The sequence below is a fragment of the Chelon labrosus genome, assembly GCF_963514085.1.
Source record: "Chelon labrosus genome assembly, chromosome: 2".
NCBI classification, from domain to species: Eukaryota; Metazoa; Chordata; class Actinopteri; order Mugiliformes; family Mugilidae; genus Chelon; species Chelon labrosus.
In genome coordinates this window covers 18,516,346-18,537,377 of record NC_140338.1, presented here as the reverse complement: position 1 = coordinate 18,537,377, position 21,032 = coordinate 18,516,346, and the positions used below count along the sequence as shown (strand labels likewise).

The following is a 21,032-nucleotide window of genomic DNA, read 5'->3' as shown; positions in this document are numbered from 1 at the left end:
TGATATTCCGGATAAAGGAAAATAAACAGATAAACATGCATTTTAAGAAATATAGTCCAAACCATTGCTCTAAGAATGCTAAAAGCAGAAAATAAGAATCTTAAATGGAGATACTGATCATCTTATAAGTGCAATCCGTCCATGCTCTGAGGCGAATGGAGGCTGGAGCTGTCCAGATGAAGAGGTGCTGAACAGCAGTCATGCAATGCAGAGCAGAGAGGTTTGGCTCCAGTAACAGCAACAAGTCACTGTTGATCTGTTCACCGACTTTTAGAACTAATGCATCTCTGCATATAGTCAGCAGCAGCATCAGCAGCAGCATCAGCAGCAGGCAGTAAGGCCGTAGCAGTCCTCTTCCCACCTCCCTCCTCATTAAAAACGCGAATATTCGAACAAAACCTCTCAAGTTAGGCATTGACTTGCCAGTCAAACCCACTCAGACATCAACTTGTAGTCAGCTGGCTCATCTTCCAAGACGGAAAGATCCTACTGTTGTATGTGTGCACGCACGGCCCTCGTCTTCAAATGCCCTCGGGAAGAGTGAATGGCCATGCGCCCGTGCTCACCTGTGGCTTAATTTCCATTTTCTCCTTCTGTTTCAGGTGTACGCGTCCGTGCCGCTTTCTCTCGTCGCTGCGGGCGAACCGTTTGCCGCACACGTCGCAGGAGAACGGCTTCTCCCCGGTGTGAGTCCTGGTGTGGGTGGTGAGGTGGTCGCTACGGCTGAAACTGCGCAAACATATGCGGCACTGGAAAGGTTTGTGGCCCGTGTGGATGCGGATGTGCCGGTTGAGCTCGTCCGAGCGAGAGAAGCGCCGGTCGCAGCTCTCCATGGGGCAGGTGAAGGGTTTCTCTTTGGCTGTGCCGTGGGAGGCGGCGGGGCTCTTCCTGGCCCTGGTGGGCTTCGTCGGACGGGCGGTGTAACTTTGGGCAAAAGAATCTGGCAACAAGGAAGAATACAGGATGGAGTCTATGGTGCTCGGTAAAGCTGTTGAGGTGTATAAGGAGTCGCACTGATTAGACGGCTGAGGAGGCTCGGGGAAGGGTTTCAGGTTATTGGAGAGGCCCATCGGCGGTGGTGGGAGGTAATTATTGTACAGGGGGCTGGAGTAGCTCTGGGAACAGGTGTCAGAGAAGCACGGCTCCTGTTTGATACCGCCCTCCACTTTAAACTCAATCTCTGGGTTGGGACAAATTGGGGGGAACGTGTCTAAAAGTTCCTTTACATCCATTTGCTGGTCGGGGGGGAAATCACTTGACATCGGGAACGTCTCAGTCTGGAAACTCGACTCCAAACAGTCAGACTTATTAAATGTTCCCCACTCGTAGCAGCTGCTTTCGAATTCATTTTTGACCACAACGGGGAAAGAGGCGGCCTCTGACTTTGGTTCAGCCTTCTTCTGGTTTGGAGCTCGGGAGGAGCCGAAGCTGAGCTGGGAAGTGGACGGGTCTTGGGCCTGGCTGCCGGCCTGATCATCAGAATACCTTTGGCACGACTCATCTGGAGAATACACGGGAGGAGTGGGTCCGGAGCAGGTGTAGGGTTGCCTCTTGACGTCTCCAAAATTACCACTGCTGCTGTCCAGGGGCGCAGGGGATGGATAAGTTCCCCGACTGCCGCCGCTCTGTTGCACTTCAGAAAGTGGCAGTGTGGATATGCCCACGATCTCGGTGATCATATTGAGAAGTGTTTCGGTGCTGCACGGCGCTCCCTGAGATGCCTCAACATAGAAACTGCCGGAGTAGGCGAGCGAGGAGGGGGTGTAGGTGTCTTTTGGGCACTCGCAGGGGTTAAAAGCAAATTCCGAGTTGGAAGCTTCGGTTTTGAGGGTGGCTGGGGTTCCTTCTGTTGAATCAGAAAGGGGGAAAACTTTTGTCATCGCCAGTATTTTATATCCGCGGAACACCAGTGCAATTTAAACGATGAAGAGAATCTGCGTTACATAAACATTCATGCGTATTTTGGCACAGAGGTGGCTTGACAAGAAGCCTTGATTTAAATTACTCAACGAAATAAGAGTGGCACCTCTTTCCTGTAATATTCCTTTTCGACGTATAATTATTAATTGCCATGCATGTAGGTTTACCGACTGTGCAAACATGCGAACTCACCGTGGCCAAACTGGGCAGGTACCCCCCGCTCTGCATCGACATACACCTCCTGGTTATCTTTCCGCACGCTGTTTTCCATCCCCAAGGAAGAACTGTTGCAATTGTCAAATTGAGGGTAAAAGGAATCTTTCGAATTCAAATCCATATTGTTCAACATAATGATGCACTTAGAAGTCCGTCTCTCCCAGGGAAAAAGGTGGAAGGGGAAAGCAAATTATGGAGATGACTGTTTTCTTTCAACGCCCCCTTAGATGGCTTTAAACAAATGATCCAAAGTGGTGTGTGTCAAAAGGAGTAAAAAAAAAAAGGCAATTAAAGGTATTCCTTTTCGTCTCTGCTCCTCGGTAGGTATTTGCTTGCTGTGGATTTCAAATCAGCGACTTCCCCTCTCTCTCCTTATATACACTTTGGCAGCTCCCTCGGCCCTCCTCCCCATTCATCAGCTCCAGTGAGAGGATTCCCCGCTGCGTGTAAACTTCATGCCCATATATGGGCAGAGGATGTGACGGAGTCCCCACCCCCCCCCCTTCAAATCCTCCCTCCTCCCATCCTGGAGAGATGGAGTCTGACGTTGCAACAAGTGGCGAGCGGTACAATAATGGTATTTCTTTTTATCTCAGCTAAGACATAATGAAAGGGAACCTCATCTAAAAAAAAAAAAAAAAAACGAGGCTTTTCTTTTAGGGCATCCCCAGCCCGTCCACGTCTCAAATGATCACCCCCACCCCCCTGCCCACCCCCAGACGGGGTAGGTACACTACCTCGACCATCCGCCTATTACTTTTAGATTTACCTCCTCAAAAGAGAGGACAATGGACGTCGCATGACTGATCACTCACTCCAGTGTGTAGTGCTAAGAAGCATGCAGCCACCAGTTGTGTGTGTGGATGTGAAAGTATATGGGGGACTGTAAAGCTGACAGAGGGTATACATGAGTCTGACTCAGCATACAGCCTCGGGCCATCCCACACACACACACACACCCACACACACACACACAAAAAAAGGTTTCTCCTAGTTTTGTTCCACCAATTGGGCTTTAGGAATCTAAAATGCATTATTGTGTGCCATGAAAACAAATCAAATCTTCTTTAAAGAGACACAACAGACCTAGATATTTACAGGAAATGTAAACACAACATGCCCTACAATGATAAAGTATAGAAATGAGCAGGAATATTAGGATACTACAAACATGCCTGTGTATAGGCTTGGTATGGAATCATTACATAGTCTTAGTAGGAGTTTGAGGTTATAATAGTTTGTGCTCCTTCGAGGCCTGTGTTCATTCAGGGCTTCATACCACTTGTCCAATGTCCACTTCAGGTTCAAAATCAATAAACTGAATCCGCACATGACACCAAATAAAGAACTGTAGTAAAGATTTCAAAGAAAACCCATTTAAAGAAATGGAAAGGATACAAGATGTCATAAATTGTGGGAAATAACGCTATAAATACAAAAATATATACAAAATCACTGAAACAAATAAGTTTAATATAGTACGAGGCAAATAGTTTGTGTTCGTTTAAGGCCTGTGTTAACGTCCATTTGAAATTCCTTTACATCAGGAATTAGATTGATTTAGATATAGTTTAGTTGCAGCTACGTACGAAGGATATGTAATAGCTAAATGAAGCCAGTGTGATGTAAGTCAAAAGTTACTCTCATAAGCCGCAGTTTGCCTTTTCTTTTTTCCTCAATATAAATGAACACGAATAAATATGTGATTTCAAAGACAAACATAAGAATGATCCGCAGTCCAGTCTAGTTAATGTCTCCCGCTGATGCTTCCCCCTTCCATCACATCTGAGCCAGACTGCATGCTCTAGATATTTTCAGATGTCACACTGGACCCCTCATCCAGACAGTCCACTGCTCACATTTATTTTCACAAATTCACTTCCTCTGGAGGTGCCGCTGGAAATTGTGGTCGCTCACACTATCAGGGAGAATAACTGCAAAGCCCAGTCTGAACGAACCCTTGGCCTTTAAAAGCATTGAAGGGAGTCGATAACACCCCTGAGGTGTTCAGTGGTTGAACCCAACTGTTCACATGACATTTCAACCCCCAAAGCATTTTTTTTTTTTCTGTTTCGCATCTGTTGCCGGGTGCACTCCGTGGTCACACTTCCTATTACAAAAAGTCGATACTCTTTCATAGGACGTTGCAGTCTGCAGCAGACCTCTGGCACCGAATGGAGGTTCAGGACCACGGATAGCGACGGTGCAGCATTCAGCCGTGTAATCACACATGAACCAGCAGGACACAAACCCTGTGCTTTTTACTTTACTCTGAATGCTTCCTGTCGCCCTGTATTCATGTGAACTGCTTTTCTTTTTTTTTTTTGCATGAAATCAATCCAATCACACCCCAGAAGACCATATGAAATTATATTTACCGCAAACATTATGATTTTGCCCATAATCCTGTGGAGTTTTTCTTTCTTCAGAATAGAAGTGGTAAACAAAATCACAATGTTTCTGTTTATATAACGCGGGAGGGGGGCCCTGTTGTTTGAGCATTATTCTTCATTAGCAATATGCTGAAGCTCCACACAATCTTAATATTTATAGGAAGATATGAGTCTTTTAGCTGATGCTATTTCTATTGTTGTAAAGATACAAGCTTCAAGCTGTTGATCATTGTGTGGCAGTTCATATTTTAAAAAAAAAATACTTTTTATATTGTGGATTTACACAAAAACATAAGCATTTTATAAAATATTCTTGATATATTTCAAAACCCAGGGATCTATAAAAATATGTTAAAATGAGTATATCATATATATCTAATATCATGATCAAATAATATAGTACTGGAAAATCAACATTTACTTTTGAAACATTTCATAGTACATCTGTATTTTTGCTTTAATTTGGAAAGTTCTTATGGTATGATACTTTTACTTTTATCTCAGTAAATTACCTGAATACTACTACTACTGCTGGTGGTGAGCAACCTGTTGAATACCTTCACAGAGGTCACCAAATGAATTTAAGGGTCACTGGATAATTGTTCACAAAATCCTATTTATATTTCATTTTCTAATGGCAACATTTGTGTAATCTATCTATTTATAACTGATGTGATACTCGTCACCTGTGGTCCATGCCACACTTAAAAGTGTTTTGAATTTATTTTTTGTCCAACTCACATACTGTACCATGAGATAAATATTAGACACCGTTGTATTTAAAATGCATAGCAGCTAATAACTCACAGTTAAAACAGATAATTGCATCAATACTGGTAGAAGACTGTCAATAAAAATAAAAAATTATAGAAAACATGAGTATTATTTATTGGATCAAATAGTGTGTGTGTACGTAATGAAGTGGACAGACTATATTGGTTATTTTTCGATTTTAGTAAAGGGAATATCCTGCCCAAACGATACCAGAAACATAATCATTAAGCAACCATGGGCTCTCTAAAACAATATATTCCCCTAATCTTACATTTTTCATTCAATCCTGCATACTTTTACCTCTTTAGGCCTAAAAATGATTCAGATGAAACAATCTAAAAGGGAGAAATCACTCTTCAAATGGGCGTCTCACAACAGAAACAGTGGGTCACAAGTGCTCATGCAAACATATAAGTGAACCAAAACCAGAAAGTCACTTCTTTGACAACATTTCACAACTAACCAGGGTATTCCTTCGCATTTTAATGAAAAGGCTCCTGTGAGCTCAGATCTCAGACTACTTGAATATTATCTGAGTATGTTTTGTTATAGACGTGGTAGGAAAGATTGTAGGATATGCGGACTAACAGATACAGTGTCCACTGCACCATGAATGCTAAAAGACTGTCAGACATAATAAACAGGCTGCTCACACTAGACTACTCAAATTTTATGCTATCTCCATCAATACTGAGTGGTGGAAAATGTATCAAAGGATCTCTAAGTCGCAACCCTGTCATCTTTTTAAGGCAGGGTATGATAATGGCGTATAAGCTCTTTCATTGCAGCGGTGACATTCTCCGGAACAAATCGTTTTCACCTCAGCTATGCACTCTAATTCTAGGCCCAGAGATGTTTAGCTTTGAGGAACTGCCTCCAAGTAATCCAGAGTCTATTAAAACCAATCTGATCACACAGAGTTCAGATCACGGGATGCTGTTATGATAACTGCAGTGTGGCTAACCTCTCTCCTTCAGAAAATGCCACAGCACCGGGACTAAGTAATGGATTTACGTAATGTTAGCACTTACTGACATTATAGCACTGGGGTAACTCCATATGAAAGTTAAATGAAAGCCTTTGTTTCATTCCCTCACATCTGAGCACTGCAAGACAAGATGCACCTGTTTCTGAGGGAACAGCCTGGCAGGGTGTTAAAGAATGTAGAGCAACACAAAGTTGCTTGGTTTTAACAAGACATTGATTTAAAAAGAGGTTCAAAGTGTTGGCTATGGAAAGGAAAGTGTTTCACTTTAATATAATCCTACCTACCTATCCACCTACCTATCAATCTCTCTATATATATCTCAGATACACAAATGTTATCTATTACAGTGACAGTCTTCAGCCATGCTAAAAACAGTATGAGGCTTTTAGCTAAATGCTAATGTTAGCATGCTAACCCACTCACAATGTCAACGCTGATAAGTGATGTTCACTTCTTCACGTCTAATTTAGCATGTTAGCATGTCTACGTTAGATTTAGCTAAGAAACAATTAATACATTTTCTGCCGTTGTCACTGTACCAGTAAAGTGGCCACATAGTAATAACAGCATCCTTTCACCTATGAATATACGTATAAAAGATGGCAAAAATATCTGACAGGATCAGTCATGGGATAACCAAAGTCAGTAGGATTCATCCTCTGAGGACCATGAATGTGAAGTCTGGTTTAATCTAATTAAATATTAGTTAAATATTTCATTCTAGGCCAAAGAGGTACATAATCTGACCCACTGATTATCTTGACTGTTCCTAGGGTCATGTTCCTAACATGTCTGGCAAATATCTTGACCAGGCCTAGACTAACTTGCATTTAAACGGTGTGTGTGTGTACGTGATGCCTGTACTTTCAGAACTAAAGTGATCTTTTCACCACAGAGAAAGGTAAACCCTTTTCTTTTTTACTGTATATGTAACCTCCCGGTCGTGTTATTTTCAGGTTCAGTCCTGGACAGGGAGTGGGAGGTTCTCCTGCAGGTGGGTGCCTGTTAGAGTTGAAGAGGCAGTAAGGAGTGACTGCCCTCTGAGATCACCGCCTGCTAGATGAGGGACAGTAATGTGTGGCGTATATTTCCTTCTTTTCACTTCAAAACGCATTCATTAGTTCAAAGAAATAGCTGCTACACAGTGATGTGCTGATAATACCCAGCTAGACTAAACCGGTAACTGCACCTTGATGAAATAGAATAATAAACAACATATAAAAATAAACGCAGATACATTATAGGATGAAACGTACATTCTGATTTTGCAAAACTGTGCGGCGGCCCAGCTACTCACACAAACTGCACATAAAGCAGATCCTGTTCCACCCCTAAATTTCTGTCTGTGTTCATTTAACATTTTAATCTGCGTGACCTAGGCGACCAGAGGCAGAACCACTGTTATAATTGTCCACTCTTATTGATATATTTTATTGCTTTTGTTCTGAGGAGCACATCATAATTGTGGTTAAAGCCAAAACAAATAAGTAGATGGCTTTCACTTGTTATTGAAAATCAGTAGCCAGCTTCTTTCCATCCATGGATTTGCAATGGGAATTCTAAATTTAGCAGACTGTGCAGCTCCACAGCTCTTCCCAGACGTTAACAATTTGAAAGCCTGGCTAACTTCTAGACCATGAGAATTTAAGTGTCGGCTGTTTCTAGCGTCACTTCGCACCTTGCGACTCGTCAGGATAAGACATCCACTTTGTCCTTGTAGATGCTTCTTCAAAATGAATTTGATGCACTGTGGCTCCCGAAAAAAAAATCACAATGCTTTGGCATTCTGTCAGGCAACTATACGGCCCACACTGTTTGAGAGTAAATAATAGAAGAACCTGAACCATACCAGGAAATCCACTGAGATGCAGAGGCTGTCGTTGCTGTTTGAAATAAAAAAGCACTTCAAACCCACCATGATCTGAGGAGGTTATGCAGGAAAATGTACCAGCTCTACAAGACCAATGCATGAAAGAGGGGGGATTTAAAAAAAAAAAGAAAAAAAAGAAGGTAGGTTATAGTATTGCCTGCATCCATGTTGTAATTAAATGCATATATATACAGTTCGTACATACATTTACATTTAGCCTCTAGTGCTGTGTTGTACTTTGGACTAATGTCTTCTTAAGTTTGTGCATGCACAGTACATTTTTTTTTGTGCAATCCTACGAAAGCCAGGCTTGAAGAGAGCCAAAGAAATCCATCTGCCTCCCCCAAATCACATTCTGACATGTCTCACGGTCAAATCTCCCCCCCAAGGCGTCAGATCAGGGAACATCTTCAATCTGAACCTGAATACAATAGGGCCCCGTAAGACACCGCAAAAATGGATTGGGAGTGCTAAAACCACAGAAACCTCTGCCGGAAACACGACTTTCTATAAATATGAGATACTCGCCTCAGCTGCCAAATTCGTTATTTTCTCTCCCTCTCTCCCTCCCTCCCTCCCGCTCTCTCTTTCTCTCTCTTTTTCTCTCTCTCTCTATGTTGCGCTCTGCATAGTTATATATACTACATCATCATTCAAACACTGGGCAATTCAAAGAAAAATAGCACAAATATGAAAAATAAAAGCAGCGGAAGCGTGGTTCATCTTTTGAAGGAACATCTCTCTCCTGCCCTTCCTCTGAGAGTGGGAGTGGGTTAGGGAAGCCCGGTACCAGGCCCCGATGCTGCCGCTGCTGCTGCTGCTGCTGCTGCTGCTGCTGCTGCTGTTGGTGTGGCAGGTTTCCCGTGCGATCCAAAAATACTTTCACACTCGCCCACTTTGGTCCCCAGCCGCCTGTACTCTTTGGTTCTACAACGGGGATGGGTGAGACTCATGCTCAGCTCTCCATATCGTGATTGCGGAATGTCCCGGTGTTTCTTTAACCGTGCCCCCAGACTCCTCCACACACACACACACACACACACACACACACACACACACACACACACACACACACCGCACTCGCATGGCTCCCACCTTGCCCTCCTCTCTGTTGGATCCAGGCTCGCAGCACTCTGACAGTCCACTTCTTGGGCCTGATCCAGCTACTGCACCTGCTGTTACCTAACCGCTCACAAATGAAATCCACACAGAAAAATAACACTAACATATGACATTATTCTGGTTTGAACTACAGCATCCTCGCAGTTCATTACAAACCGGAGAATTCCTTCACTCGCAGATAACCGATAAGAGCTGATAACGAGTCAAAATGCACATATCTACGTTATTTATTTTAACAGATGCATCAACAACACCCCTTAGAATGAAGCTCAATAACATCCACTACACAAAATCATTATCATCCAACATGGGACTAATTGCATGTACTCTTGACCAACAGAAGTTAATAGGTCCACATATTCTAGTCTCTGACTCATCTGCACCCACACTGATTTCTATTTTGTTGCTCTTTCTCTTTTCCAGTGACACCGCAGCGTGTATGAAAAGATGCGAACGTTAATAATTAGAAAGCATTGTTTTCTCCGCGGCTTTACTGATGCACGTCCAGTCATTACGGGGACATGCGATGCAAACAGATTCAAACAAATAGCTAACAGCAGACATGTGAGGAAACAGATGAAGAATGTTAAGAGCTTGCAGCTAACAAAAGTAACTATGGAAACGGCCAGCTCTACATTGCACTAGCTTCCACAGCTCTCTCCAGAAATAAAAACTGTTGGGCTAAGAGCGAATCAGGTAAAGACAAAAGATCCCGGGTGAACCTATTTATAGTGGGCCTTACATAACATACATAGACCTATGCTGGCTGAGGCAAGTTTGGCACTAAACAGTGAGCTTCTGGGGGCCAAAGGCAGGGTGCGTAGAACTAGATGTTGGATCTTAGTACAGTGTGGATAATGCTGCTCATGGCAACTGAATCAAATAGAGAGAGAGAGAGAGAGGAAGACTTGGTGTTGTGATGTCAGGGAGAACAAACACTGCTGCACTCTCCTGCGAGGTCAGCTCACAAACAACATTAACATGCGGTACGCTAATAAAAATTGACCCGTTAAACCGTTCATGGCTGCACAGGGATAGAAAAAAAATAAATACATACGTCACATAGTTCATAGCTTATTGGCCCAGGAGCCAAAAAAAAAAAAAAAAAAAAAAAAAAAAAAAAGTTGTGTCAGAGGAGAGAGCACACTCACACACATTTCATTGTGTGGCCTCGGGACGAAACATCTGACATCTGCAGCGAGATAATGTGAACATGCAAGCCCACATACGCACAGAACCTGTGTGAGTGCCGCCGCAACGCTGGAAATACAGCCTGCCACCATATCTTAAATCCAAATTGAGCCATTAGCATAATTATCCACTTATACTGCTTTAATTCTAAGTAGCCCTCCATTGTAAGTAAAATGATAGCTAAGCTGTATTCAAAAAGCCACTTTTCCACTCACAAATGCCTTATTAATTAGCTCCCTCTAGCATACGCTCCCAGTAATTACATTCAATACAGCAGTCAATGCTATTGGGAGGGGGGCACATGATTAGACAACTTTATCATTACTCTGCACATGTATAATGACTTCCATCATAAAAGTAAATCCCTATTCCAACACTGAGCAGCGGTACTTTGGACACTGCTCTCCCCCAGTCAGTTCGCGAGTACCAGGCAATCACAAAATATTCCCTCCATAGAAGCTCTGATAGTGTTGGGATGATATGCAAATGAATACTCCCTGACTCATCTGTTTATTATGCAGTCACATTAGTTAGCTCTGATGCTGTTTGGCTATTATCCCATCTCAGTGTGAAAAAAGGGTCTTGGGTGAGGGGGATGGATTGCGCAGTGAGTGCTTTAGTCACACAGATTGTCCGCACTCTTCAAAGAAATAAATGCATTTTCCAGTGTAGTTGCATTGAGGGGATGTGGAATCCATTTCCTCTGAGAGAAGCGGCAAAAGGCAGAGGATATGGCTCATCCGTGTCCGAAATCCCCCGGTACCGTGCATTGCGTTAACGGGTCAAAGGGTCAAACGATGAGCTTGCGTCTCCCACGACTGAGCCCAGAGGCGCTCGTTTCACACCGATACATCATAGTCACTTTTTGGGGCTTTGACTCAGTGTTAATACGTGTTGTTAATTACAGTATCTGCGGTTTACATGGATAGCAGAAAAACAAACTGTAGCTTATAATACATTTGGCAAAATCTGCAGCTTCACAGCTTGTCTGCTGTTCCCTGCTAGCTGATAGAGGCCCTATTTTTAGCCGTGCAACCTTAAAGCACCACGCTAAGGCTTCGACTATACAACCGCACATCTCGTCCATTCAAAGGATTCATAAAGGTGTACAGGTTGGAACCCAGCGGCCATGCTCACACACTGAGAGCCAGTATCAGTGCTCTCAGAACCAGCGTTTTATATTTGGTGTCAAAGTATTAATAGGAACATTGCCACTGTATGCCCCCATGTGCGAATGTATGCCAGCGTATGTCAAGGAGTGAAAAGAATTTGTCATCCATGTACCGTCCATATCCTTTGATGTTGGCTAATTAAGCAACAAGCCCTAACAACAACTGCACTCCATGGAAACCATGCAAGGGAAAAAAAAATATTGACGTCAGCTAGAGGCCTTCAAATGTGCCATCTGACAAAAGAAAGAGCACCGGGCTGCTGTACTTAAGGTCATCATGTGTTGAAGCTTTCTGCTTTCACTGACTGACAATTTCAGTACTTTGCATTACCTGGAAAACAGCCGGTTTACGTCTATAGCTGGAAGTGGATGAGGAAACAATTCTCTACTAGAGAAATTGAGAGAATGAGATTCAAACAGGCTGGCTGTCCACTGGACTGCGTAATATGTACAAATTATAAGCACTTAGATTTAGATAATATCCACTCCTGGATAGCAGAAAACATGCCGTCCTGAAAATTTTAAGAATAAATGATAAAATGGCCACGGTGGAATTTCATCTGCACAGCTTTACTAATTCAAAAATTCCTCATGGACTGCTTCAGTTTACTATGCAGCTTAGCACAGAGCCACAAACAAGTTACTGATAAACCACAAGCATATTTTGTTCATAAGTCATCTATCATGTCATGTAATAAGTCATCTTAAACCTCAAATCACGACTGTTTTACCTACACAGATTAAATGAATTCTGTTTGCAAAGAAAGACTACCGCGTTGTCGGCTTTATTTTTGAGGTAGTGACGTGATGCTAACATCCACAACTTGTAATTACTGACGGACTGTTGTATTCAGAGATCTCTGATTAAAAGCGCCCAGTGCGAAGGAGTACCTGAGTCATAACAACCAAGATCAAATTATAAGTAAAGACGGAGCGAGAATTTAACGTTCGTTTTGCTGAATTTAAAGCAGAATACTGGACAAAAGATTGCTTCCAATAGAGGCAACAAATCAACATCACCAAAGAAGTAGCCAGACAGAAGAAACATATATATTTAAAACCATTTATTGTTTTTGACAAAACAAAACCAATGTCACAGTCAAAGTTGTATTCCCTGCCTGTCAAACCTCAGACTATGTATAGAAAATATGGCTGCGTTTAGAAGCAGTGGTTTTAGAAATGATGACAGAATTGAACACGTTTCTGAAAGACTGTGATTAAACAATTAAATATCAAAACGATCACTCATTAAGGGAGAGAATCGGGAGACATGTGGTCGATTAAAGAGAAAATGGCACAATTACAGATAATGGCCCTTATTTGTCAAGTGACAACACAGCATATAGCTTCTCCTGGAAACGTGTACCAAACCGTTCATAAAGAAACTGTTCACCTATCTCATGTGAATGAATAATCCAACCTTAGTAAAGCAGACCTGGAGCTTAAAGAAAGATGCATGTCTGTCTTCATTTTCCATGATAAAAGCCGAAGCAGTACATGTGTAGGCAAGTGAAGTTGTCAGGAATATAATTTCATTAAGTAAAATGCATCTTAAGGATCCGTCTGAAACACTAGACAGTTCTTCACAGGCTTCAAAGGCTCCACATCCAGCAGAGACGGAGAAGCTGCACTTACACCTGCCCTTCAGGAAATATGCGCAAGAAACCTGTTATTTTAATTAAAGGGCGAATGAGAAAATGTGATCACGAACGCCATTTTCTCAGCTGGATCTTATTAGTTTAGTCAATCAGACTATATATTTTTATACCTTAACACTTGGCATTGTTTCAGTCACATCCAGAGAAATGAAGGCCAGTATCTTGAGATGAAACGTACATTATTAATACTGTTCAGCCATCATTAATACAGTCAGGGCTGACCAGCCAGTGAAGGGATGGCTTCCTTGACCCCTGCCAGTGCCGTCATTGTACTGTTCCCAGATATACCCTGTTTCAACATACTGTTTATAAACGTTATTGATAATGTTAGTCCTGAGTTCCTCATAAAGAACGGCTGCCTTCTCTTGGTATGGCCCCTCTGTGTTGCTGTAGTGGTGGAGGGCCCTGACTGCCAAGTAGTTGAGGTTAATCCATATCGGGCCCCTCCAGTAGGGGGCATCATGTTCTGTGTTTCGCTTCATATACAAGGGATCGGCTTTAGACAGAGAACGCAGGCCGTAGGGTGTCCACAGCTTATTGGAGTCTCTCATGTCACGGAAGATGTGCTCCAGTTTGGGTGAGTCAGGCTGGAGGATGTGGAGTAGGAAGGGGAACAGGCTAACATAACCCAGAGCATTCACATACTGCAGCTTGGGGGCCCGGCGGACAGAGCGCACAAGGCGTGCCACGGGGAACTGATGACGAGGTTGCCCAGGTGGAACGTACACCTTCTCCTGCTGCAAGGACACGGCCTGTGTGTGGTTGCCAAAGTCACTGAAAGTACGAAGTTGTTCTGACCAGTGGAGCTCGCCGAGCAGGTTGTTGTCACTGAGCACGTCGTGTGTGAGTCTGTAGTCCTGATGGGGCTCACCTAGAAGCTCTGCAATGCTTGCCATGATGCCCGAGGACAAGGCCATCCAGCAGTGTAAATCCACATGCCGCTCTTCTGCTGAGGGGTGTGAGGCTCGGGGGTAGTCGTCCAACCCAGACGTCAGGGTCTTGGGATTGAGGAACAGATTGGTGTCCTTGTCACGTCCACGCCAACGGTAAGAATTGGGGAGGGGGCCCGTCTGAGTGGTGTTGTACCATTCAAACCAGGTTTTCAGCCTGGGGAAAAGCCGTCGGAGGAAAACCAAGGTTTGCTGAGATGATGCCTTGTCTGGATTTGAAGTGAGCTGTTCAATAAGTTCCTGAAGAGCTAAGAAGAGCGTAGGTGGATTAGCATTCTCGTTCCTCTGGACAACAAATTCAGCTGGGACTTTACTGCGAGCCTCGTCTCCAAGAATCTGCTCACGGGGGATCCAGCCCTCAATATTCATCAGGTCTATCCAGTGGGCAATAGCCTCCCTGGTCACCTGGGGATCCCATTTACTCAGCAACAGCTGGTGAAACCCCTCATCCCAAAGGAATCCTCGGGGAAAGAAAGAGCGTGACGGGACAGCAGTGAATAGAGCACCTTCAGGGTACAGCAGTGGGTATTCGTTGTAGACTGACTGTACGACTGACTGGCCGTAGAAGTAACCCATTCCACCCAACATGTTGCTGAGCGCTGCCTTGCCAAATTTAATATGCGCCTGGCTAAAACCTTTGCTCTCAAGTCCAAAAGTTTTCTCAAACTTTGCGTCAAACTCAGCTTTCCTCTTCTCCAGCGCCTGAGTCATGATGGAGCCCACCAGTTGGTTGGGACGATTGTGGAAGCTTCCAGACTCGAACAGGACTTCGATCTGGAACGGGGTCTGAACGGTCACCTGGTGGACCACAAAGTCACTTTCTTTCCTTGTGTCCTCGGGTTTCTGTTGGCTTTGGTGGTGGGGGGGATTGTAAGTGTCTACAGCTATATAATGCCTCTTCTCACCAGAAGGAGGGCTGTAGACAAATCTGCGGTTCAGACTGTGCTTCACAATGTCAGTCAGCTTCTCCAAGCCAGGAGACACAGTCTGAAGGTAGTTGTAACTAAAAAGATAAGACACTAGAGTCAGCTATCCTGGGTTTTCAAATCAATGTAACAAAAGCAGTCACACAAAATTTGTAATCAATTACTGCCATATAAGTGATCTGAACGGGCACTTTAACATACATTAACACATGTAGCTTAGCTTATTACTGTTCTCACAGTAAAATTAAAGCTCCATCTTACACAACATCATCTACCTTTCTGCAATAAATCAGAATAATAATTTATACAGTTGTTCTCACATCCATCAGTTCCTGCTGTACCTTTCTATTTTGCTATGTTGGTCTTGTCTGGCCCTCTTGAGCATGAGAAACATTGGTTACTCACCAAGAGCAAGCATAGCAGCCCTTATCCACTCATTATAAAAATAAAAATAAAAATAAATAAATGATGAAGGTTCTTTGTAAATGCAGACGAACACCTTCACATCTTGACATCTGCGCTGTTTCAGAAGGACCGAACCGTTACGGAAACCTTCAAGTTTTCTTCGGCTTTTCAAAAGATTTACACATGCTCTGCTATAATAAATTTCACGATGAAAGCATTGTGAAGGACGTTTAACATCCAGTTCCACCCTTAAATTTCCCATGATGAAACTTTAGGAGTGGGAACACTAATCTCTTTCCACACTGTCTGACAGCACCTGTAGGCATTCACAGTTCATTTAAAGGCTGAAAAGCTTCTTCTGCTGCCATCTAGTGTTTCTTTTATTTATTTATTTTGTACCTTAGAAGTGATGGAGAACCACGAGAGTACACCATCTACAGTATAGTACCGCATATTTACATGCAAAGTGCATTTAAATAGGGCTTTTCTGCTACAAATGATTTGGTGTTTCATGACATTTAGATTTAACATTATTATTTTATACAAGAATATTGCACTTGTGTTTAAATGACTACTGTCTGCTGAGGAGAGCCCATCTTTCAAGGAAGTTAAACCTTTATGTTTTTGGTCCAGCACAGCAAAATGTCATTACATCAAGTTTACAAAAATAATTTTGTTAACCAAACTATTTTGGGACAGTTGCTGCAGTCATTTTTTGTCATTTTCTTTCGTTTGAAAGGCTGGGTGATGGTATGATATGCAGGTAAGGACGCATGCTGAAATCAAACCAGCACCACTGCAGTGAGGACTGTAGCCTCAGTTTATGGTCTGTCTGCTCAACTATAGATGATCTATCAGGGAGACCTCCTTTGCTTCATATATTTAACCCTGATGAAACTGAGCACTAGCAGATAATCTACAGTATATTCCCTCTAATTTCCCTCTCTTTGAACATGGACTGCTGTTCTTCCCATTCACTCCTGTGTTCACACACTTACCTGGCATATTTAGCACCTGATAACTCTCCAGTAACAGGCTTTCGGAAAGTTATCTTAAAGTTTCCAAGCTCCTCCGAGGACCCAGTGATGGAAGCGAGGCGGTTTCTCTCCTCCACGTGAGCCTGAAGTGAGCCCTGTGTGTCTGCGGCTGCATAAAACATCAGGGAGATAACTGGTGCCTGGGGTGCAGAGCTCTGGTGGGTAAAGACAAAAAAATATCAGCATCCTATGAATATTTATACCCTACCACACAAAATAAAATTAATTTTAATCATGTGAGGGAAAATCTGCACGTGCATAAAACACAGCTGCTACTCACATGCTGCTTGGCTGTGATCCTCCAGGTCCAGTCTCCTCCATTACCACCTCCCATCCTCTTGACAAACTCTGTGGTTAGCGTGAAGTCATTGTCTCGAATTTCTTGGACTCCAAAGTTGATTCCATCATGCATCAGCCAGCCGTAGCCTTGCAAATGATCGCCCTGCTCGCAAGTGTGCCTTAGATTCATGTCCAAGTCTGAAAACTGACGCATCCACATCATGCCTGAGGAGATATAATGAAAGAAAACAAATGAAGTTGCAAACATGGAACAAGAAACACAAAGAGAATCACCGACAAAATTATGCTCCAAATATTGTGGCAAAATTACTTGTCAACAGTTTTTTGAAAAAGGGAATATCCCAAACCCCTGTGCTACAAGGCAACTGTGTTTTCAGCACAGCAGTGAGTATTGGCACGAACTCAGCACTGCAAAATCGAGGCTACACAGCGTTAGCAGAAGAAGCTTTAATTGACTTAAATTTGTCAAATGCCTGGACTATTTTCCCACCCTGTCACTGTTCTAGGGGAAGTATTCGTAAAAGTAAATCAATAAATACTAAAGGGGACAAAAACAGATACAGACAATTCAATGTATTTCCAATTTTTGTAACTGATGCTTTAAGACTAATTTCTGATTTACTGTGAATATAAAACTTCCAAAATAATTTTATTTCTTTTCTATATTATGGTTACCGCTCCACATCATGTGTACCAAATAAACATAAAGCTAATGTTGTGATATAGGTGAGAATTGTAGCAAACTAGTTTGACCCCATAACATCAGCTCCATCAAACTTTCAGATTAAAAATAATCGCCTTAAACCTGAAGCCCAAATTATGCTTCCGCGTTGACACAGCGCGTCCGTGCGTACGGACCTATTACGGACCTATTACGGACCTATTGCGTCCTTGCGGACCCCCGTGCGTCCTACGCAAGGGCCAGACGTGCACCTCCCAAAAATCCTCGACGCGCGTCAAGGCGACGCAACAGCAACGCAGCAGCAACGCAGCGGCATTGGCTGTGATTGGTCCGCTAACTACATCCGCTGGAGACCGCTTTTCCGGTTTCCACTCATAAACATCATTGTCTCCTTTGTCGTGCCCTAATTTGCAATAGAAGTATTTCTTCCTCTGCTTGAATAATTTGGAGCTCCAACGCCAGTCTCTCTGTCTCGGTGTCCATCGTACACTGTGACTACGACAAAAGCCGGAAGGTAAATAACTATACGAGGCGAGATAGTCACAAGAGTCTCGGTCGGTCGGTCACAAAAAATCATAGCGCCCTCTACCGGTGTGGCATGCATTTCGACACGTAAACCCCACGCAGAACCATCACGGTCTCACGACTGCGTCCGAGCAACTGCGTGGCCATTGCGTGACCATTGCGTGATCACTACGCGGAAGCATAATCTAGCCTTTACTGTCTGATATTACCATATGATACATAAATCTGCGACGGTTGTGTGTGCCTCTAAAAAGTCATTAACACATTACAACATTTTATAGATATTCAGGTTTTCAGTCATAACGATTGTGGTGTGTTTAATTCTGTCCAAAATCACATGTTAACTCCCATTGGTATAGTACTGTAGAACATGTCAGTGTCACCCATTAGACGACAAATGTGTTTCTCTTGACTCTGAACGTCTAACCTACCTGTCACAATTGACCTGGGACTTTTTGTTTTCATCCCAAAGTAGACCTGAGGCCTGTACGAGCCCCAGAACCTCTCTGGGGAAACCTTGGCACTGCTGCTATTGGCATCGAGGACAGGAGGTGACGGGTGCAGAGTCGCCACCCGCTTGGCCAGGCTGGATCGCATGTAGATGGCATAAAAGAACCAGATGAGGCTGAATATGCAAAGGCCGATGGAGATGTTGATGAACACTTTCCCAATATCCATTTTCTTTTTCTTCTCCTTGCGGTGAAACGCAGAGGGCTTCTCATCTTTCCTCGGAGGGGGAGCAGCTTCGCCCGTCACCACCCTCTTCCTCTGCCTGCCCATCCTACCCTTCTGAAGCTGGGAAGAAGAGGAGGAAGATGAATAATGATTTGTGAAAATTATTTATTCTTGGGCAAAGGACAAGGGGCATATTGACTTACAACTCTGGATTTGGTGTGGCCTTTTTTGGGGTTAGGGTTAGGGCAAATAGCTCAACCTTTGTGCAGAATATAATGCAAAATTGAGTGCAGTTATAAGTAAGTACTTGTTATTTTTAAAGCCAACACCTCTTTGTACACGTCTGAGATCTGATACTTGAAACTAGACAGGATGTCACCCTGAAAGATAATGAACCAACAGCGACAAATCACCTTGCCGAGGGTGGAATGCATCGTAGTTACATTGCGATTTTAGTGATTTAGAGATATAGCCTCTTGGCTTTATGACTGGTAAGAAAAACATCTCAACTCCACACCGTTGGACAGAACCGTGTAGCCTGAACGATCCTAGATTTTTGAGGGTGGCACAGATATTGATACAGTGCACATTTTACCGTGGAGAAATCAACTCGTCCTCACTTTCTGGTGGACAAAGTAAATTCAACTGCAAGTTCATTAGGTACACTAGTGAAAACAAACACACGGCCCTGCACTAAATCTTAGCTTTGTGAAGGTCACGGTATTCAGCACTTTAAAATAACTGAGAAAGCTGGTGTTGTTGTTGTTGTTGTAAAGAGATGTGAAAGCTCTTTATTTTGGAGGATGTGGTTTGTAGTGCTATTTAATTGTATTGTACCGACACGAGTTTCTAATATTTGGACAACCCCATTTTTGTCAGTGGGCTTGGCTAAATAACAGAAACACATTTGTGTTTCACAAACTAGATCCTGAATTAGCACATTTCAACATAAACTGGACGTTATAAGGAGGGATTTAGTGCAGGACTGTTATATTAAAATGTATTAGTTTTCACTAGTGTGCCTAATGTTTTGGCAAGTGAGTGAATTTAATGGTGACACTGATCCTAAATTATTTCAGACGTAGTGTAACTTAAAAGGTAAGTGTATTGACATGTTATCTGACTTAATGAATTTGAATGTCTCTAATAAAGTACTAAAGATGCAACTGTGAGTGCTTTAAATAGCTAAATTGCAACATATAATTTGGATTTGGATTAAGTGCAGTAGCAAGTGTTTAATTAAATCCGTCCCTCGTGTAATTGCCTAGTTCTTCAGCAGCCTTGTAACTTACGTTAAGTTCACGTCACATCAGGCTAAAAAAAAGCCCTCGAGCTAACGTTAACCTCGCTTGGTCTGTGATGACAGCAGAGGTGTTATTACGTCCGAACTGAACAGCTCACATGCAGCGGTTCTCCAGTTTAATCAGTTTATCACTTGCACCTGTTTAACACAATGAACTGGTCGCTCGCCCCTACAACCAAATCAATGCAGCGTAGCCTGGCAGGTTGCACGCTACTCCTCGCTAGTGCCGTAACGCTAACGTTAGTTTTGACGAGAACAACCGGCTGTGGCGACATGAGGTGGCGTTAATACGTCAACGGCTAATAAAATACGGATCCTGTTCGCAGTTCTAGCTTAATGTTCATTGAACAAATGCTTACCGACGTGTCGAAAAACCGGGCTCTCAGCTGCTCATTATACGTTGCTGGCTAAGCTTACTAGCCACTTCCTGGTTCCTACCCGCTCGCGCTGACGTGTACACGGCTCCATCGTGAACGGCGGTGATGTCACTAACGGCCTTATCGCGTGTCTCAAATTTTTTTAAATAAACGTTAAAATTAGACAACGCGAAGCGAAATATGTTATTTATGATATAAAATGAGATAGTTGTGAAGGGCAGCGGATCAAAAAAATTAAAATTAAAACCATAGCACAAAGATGCTTGCATAAAAAAAAAATAATAATAATAAAATATTTGCAAATATATATATATATATATATATATATTTTGATAGTGGACAGCTCTATCCAAAAAAGGTTAACTGGACTTGTAGAGTTTTTTTGAGACGACGTTTCACCACTCATCCAAGTAGCTTCTTCAGTTAGGGTTAGAACCGAAGCAGCTACTCGGATGAGTGGTGAAACGTCTTCTCAAAAAACTCTACCAGTCCAGTTGCCTTTTCTTTTTCTTTTTCTTAACCTTTTTTGGATATACCATGACCTGGACG

At 42.9% G+C, this 21,032-nt stretch overlaps 2 protein-coding genes across 3 annotated transcripts; both read right to left on the bottom strand.

Annotated features, from left to right (window-relative positions):
* Positions 1-521: 521 nt before the first annotated feature.
* On the bottom strand, positions 522-2,328 carry LOC311497903 (uncharacterized protein; the record flags this gene model as incomplete). Its single annotated transcript, XM_084558281.1, has 2 exons — positions 2,113-2,328; positions 522-1,846 (listed from the first exon to the last, which is right to left on the bottom strand). Exons 1-2 carry the CDS (start codon positions 2,267-2,269, stop codon positions 522-524), a joined length of 1,482 nt encoding a protein of 493 aa, XP_084414407.1. The 5' UTR covers positions 2,270-2,328.
* Positions 2,329-12,694: 10,366 nt separating this feature from the next.
* On the bottom strand, positions 12,695-20,709 carry mogs (mannosyl-oligosaccharide glucosidase). Of its 2 annotated transcripts, XM_084568709.1 has the most exons (5): positions 20,466-20,709; positions 18,560-18,923; positions 16,902-17,125; positions 16,583-16,776; positions 12,695-15,256 (listed from the first exon to the last, which is right to left on the bottom strand). In XM_084568709.1, exons 2-5 carry the CDS (start codon positions 18,906-18,908, stop codon positions 13,486-13,488), a joined length of 2,538 nt encoding a protein of 845 aa, XP_084424835.1. In that variant the 5' UTR covers positions 18,909-18,923; positions 20,466-20,709; the 3' UTR covers positions 12,695-13,485. The 2 variants fall into 2 exon arrangements, with proteins under 2 accessions (XP_084424835.1, XP_084424836.1); XM_084568710.1 differs by lacking the exon at positions 20,466-20,709 and having other exon boundaries at positions 18,560-19,322.
* Between the last annotated feature and the right edge of the window lie 323 nt (positions 20,710-21,032).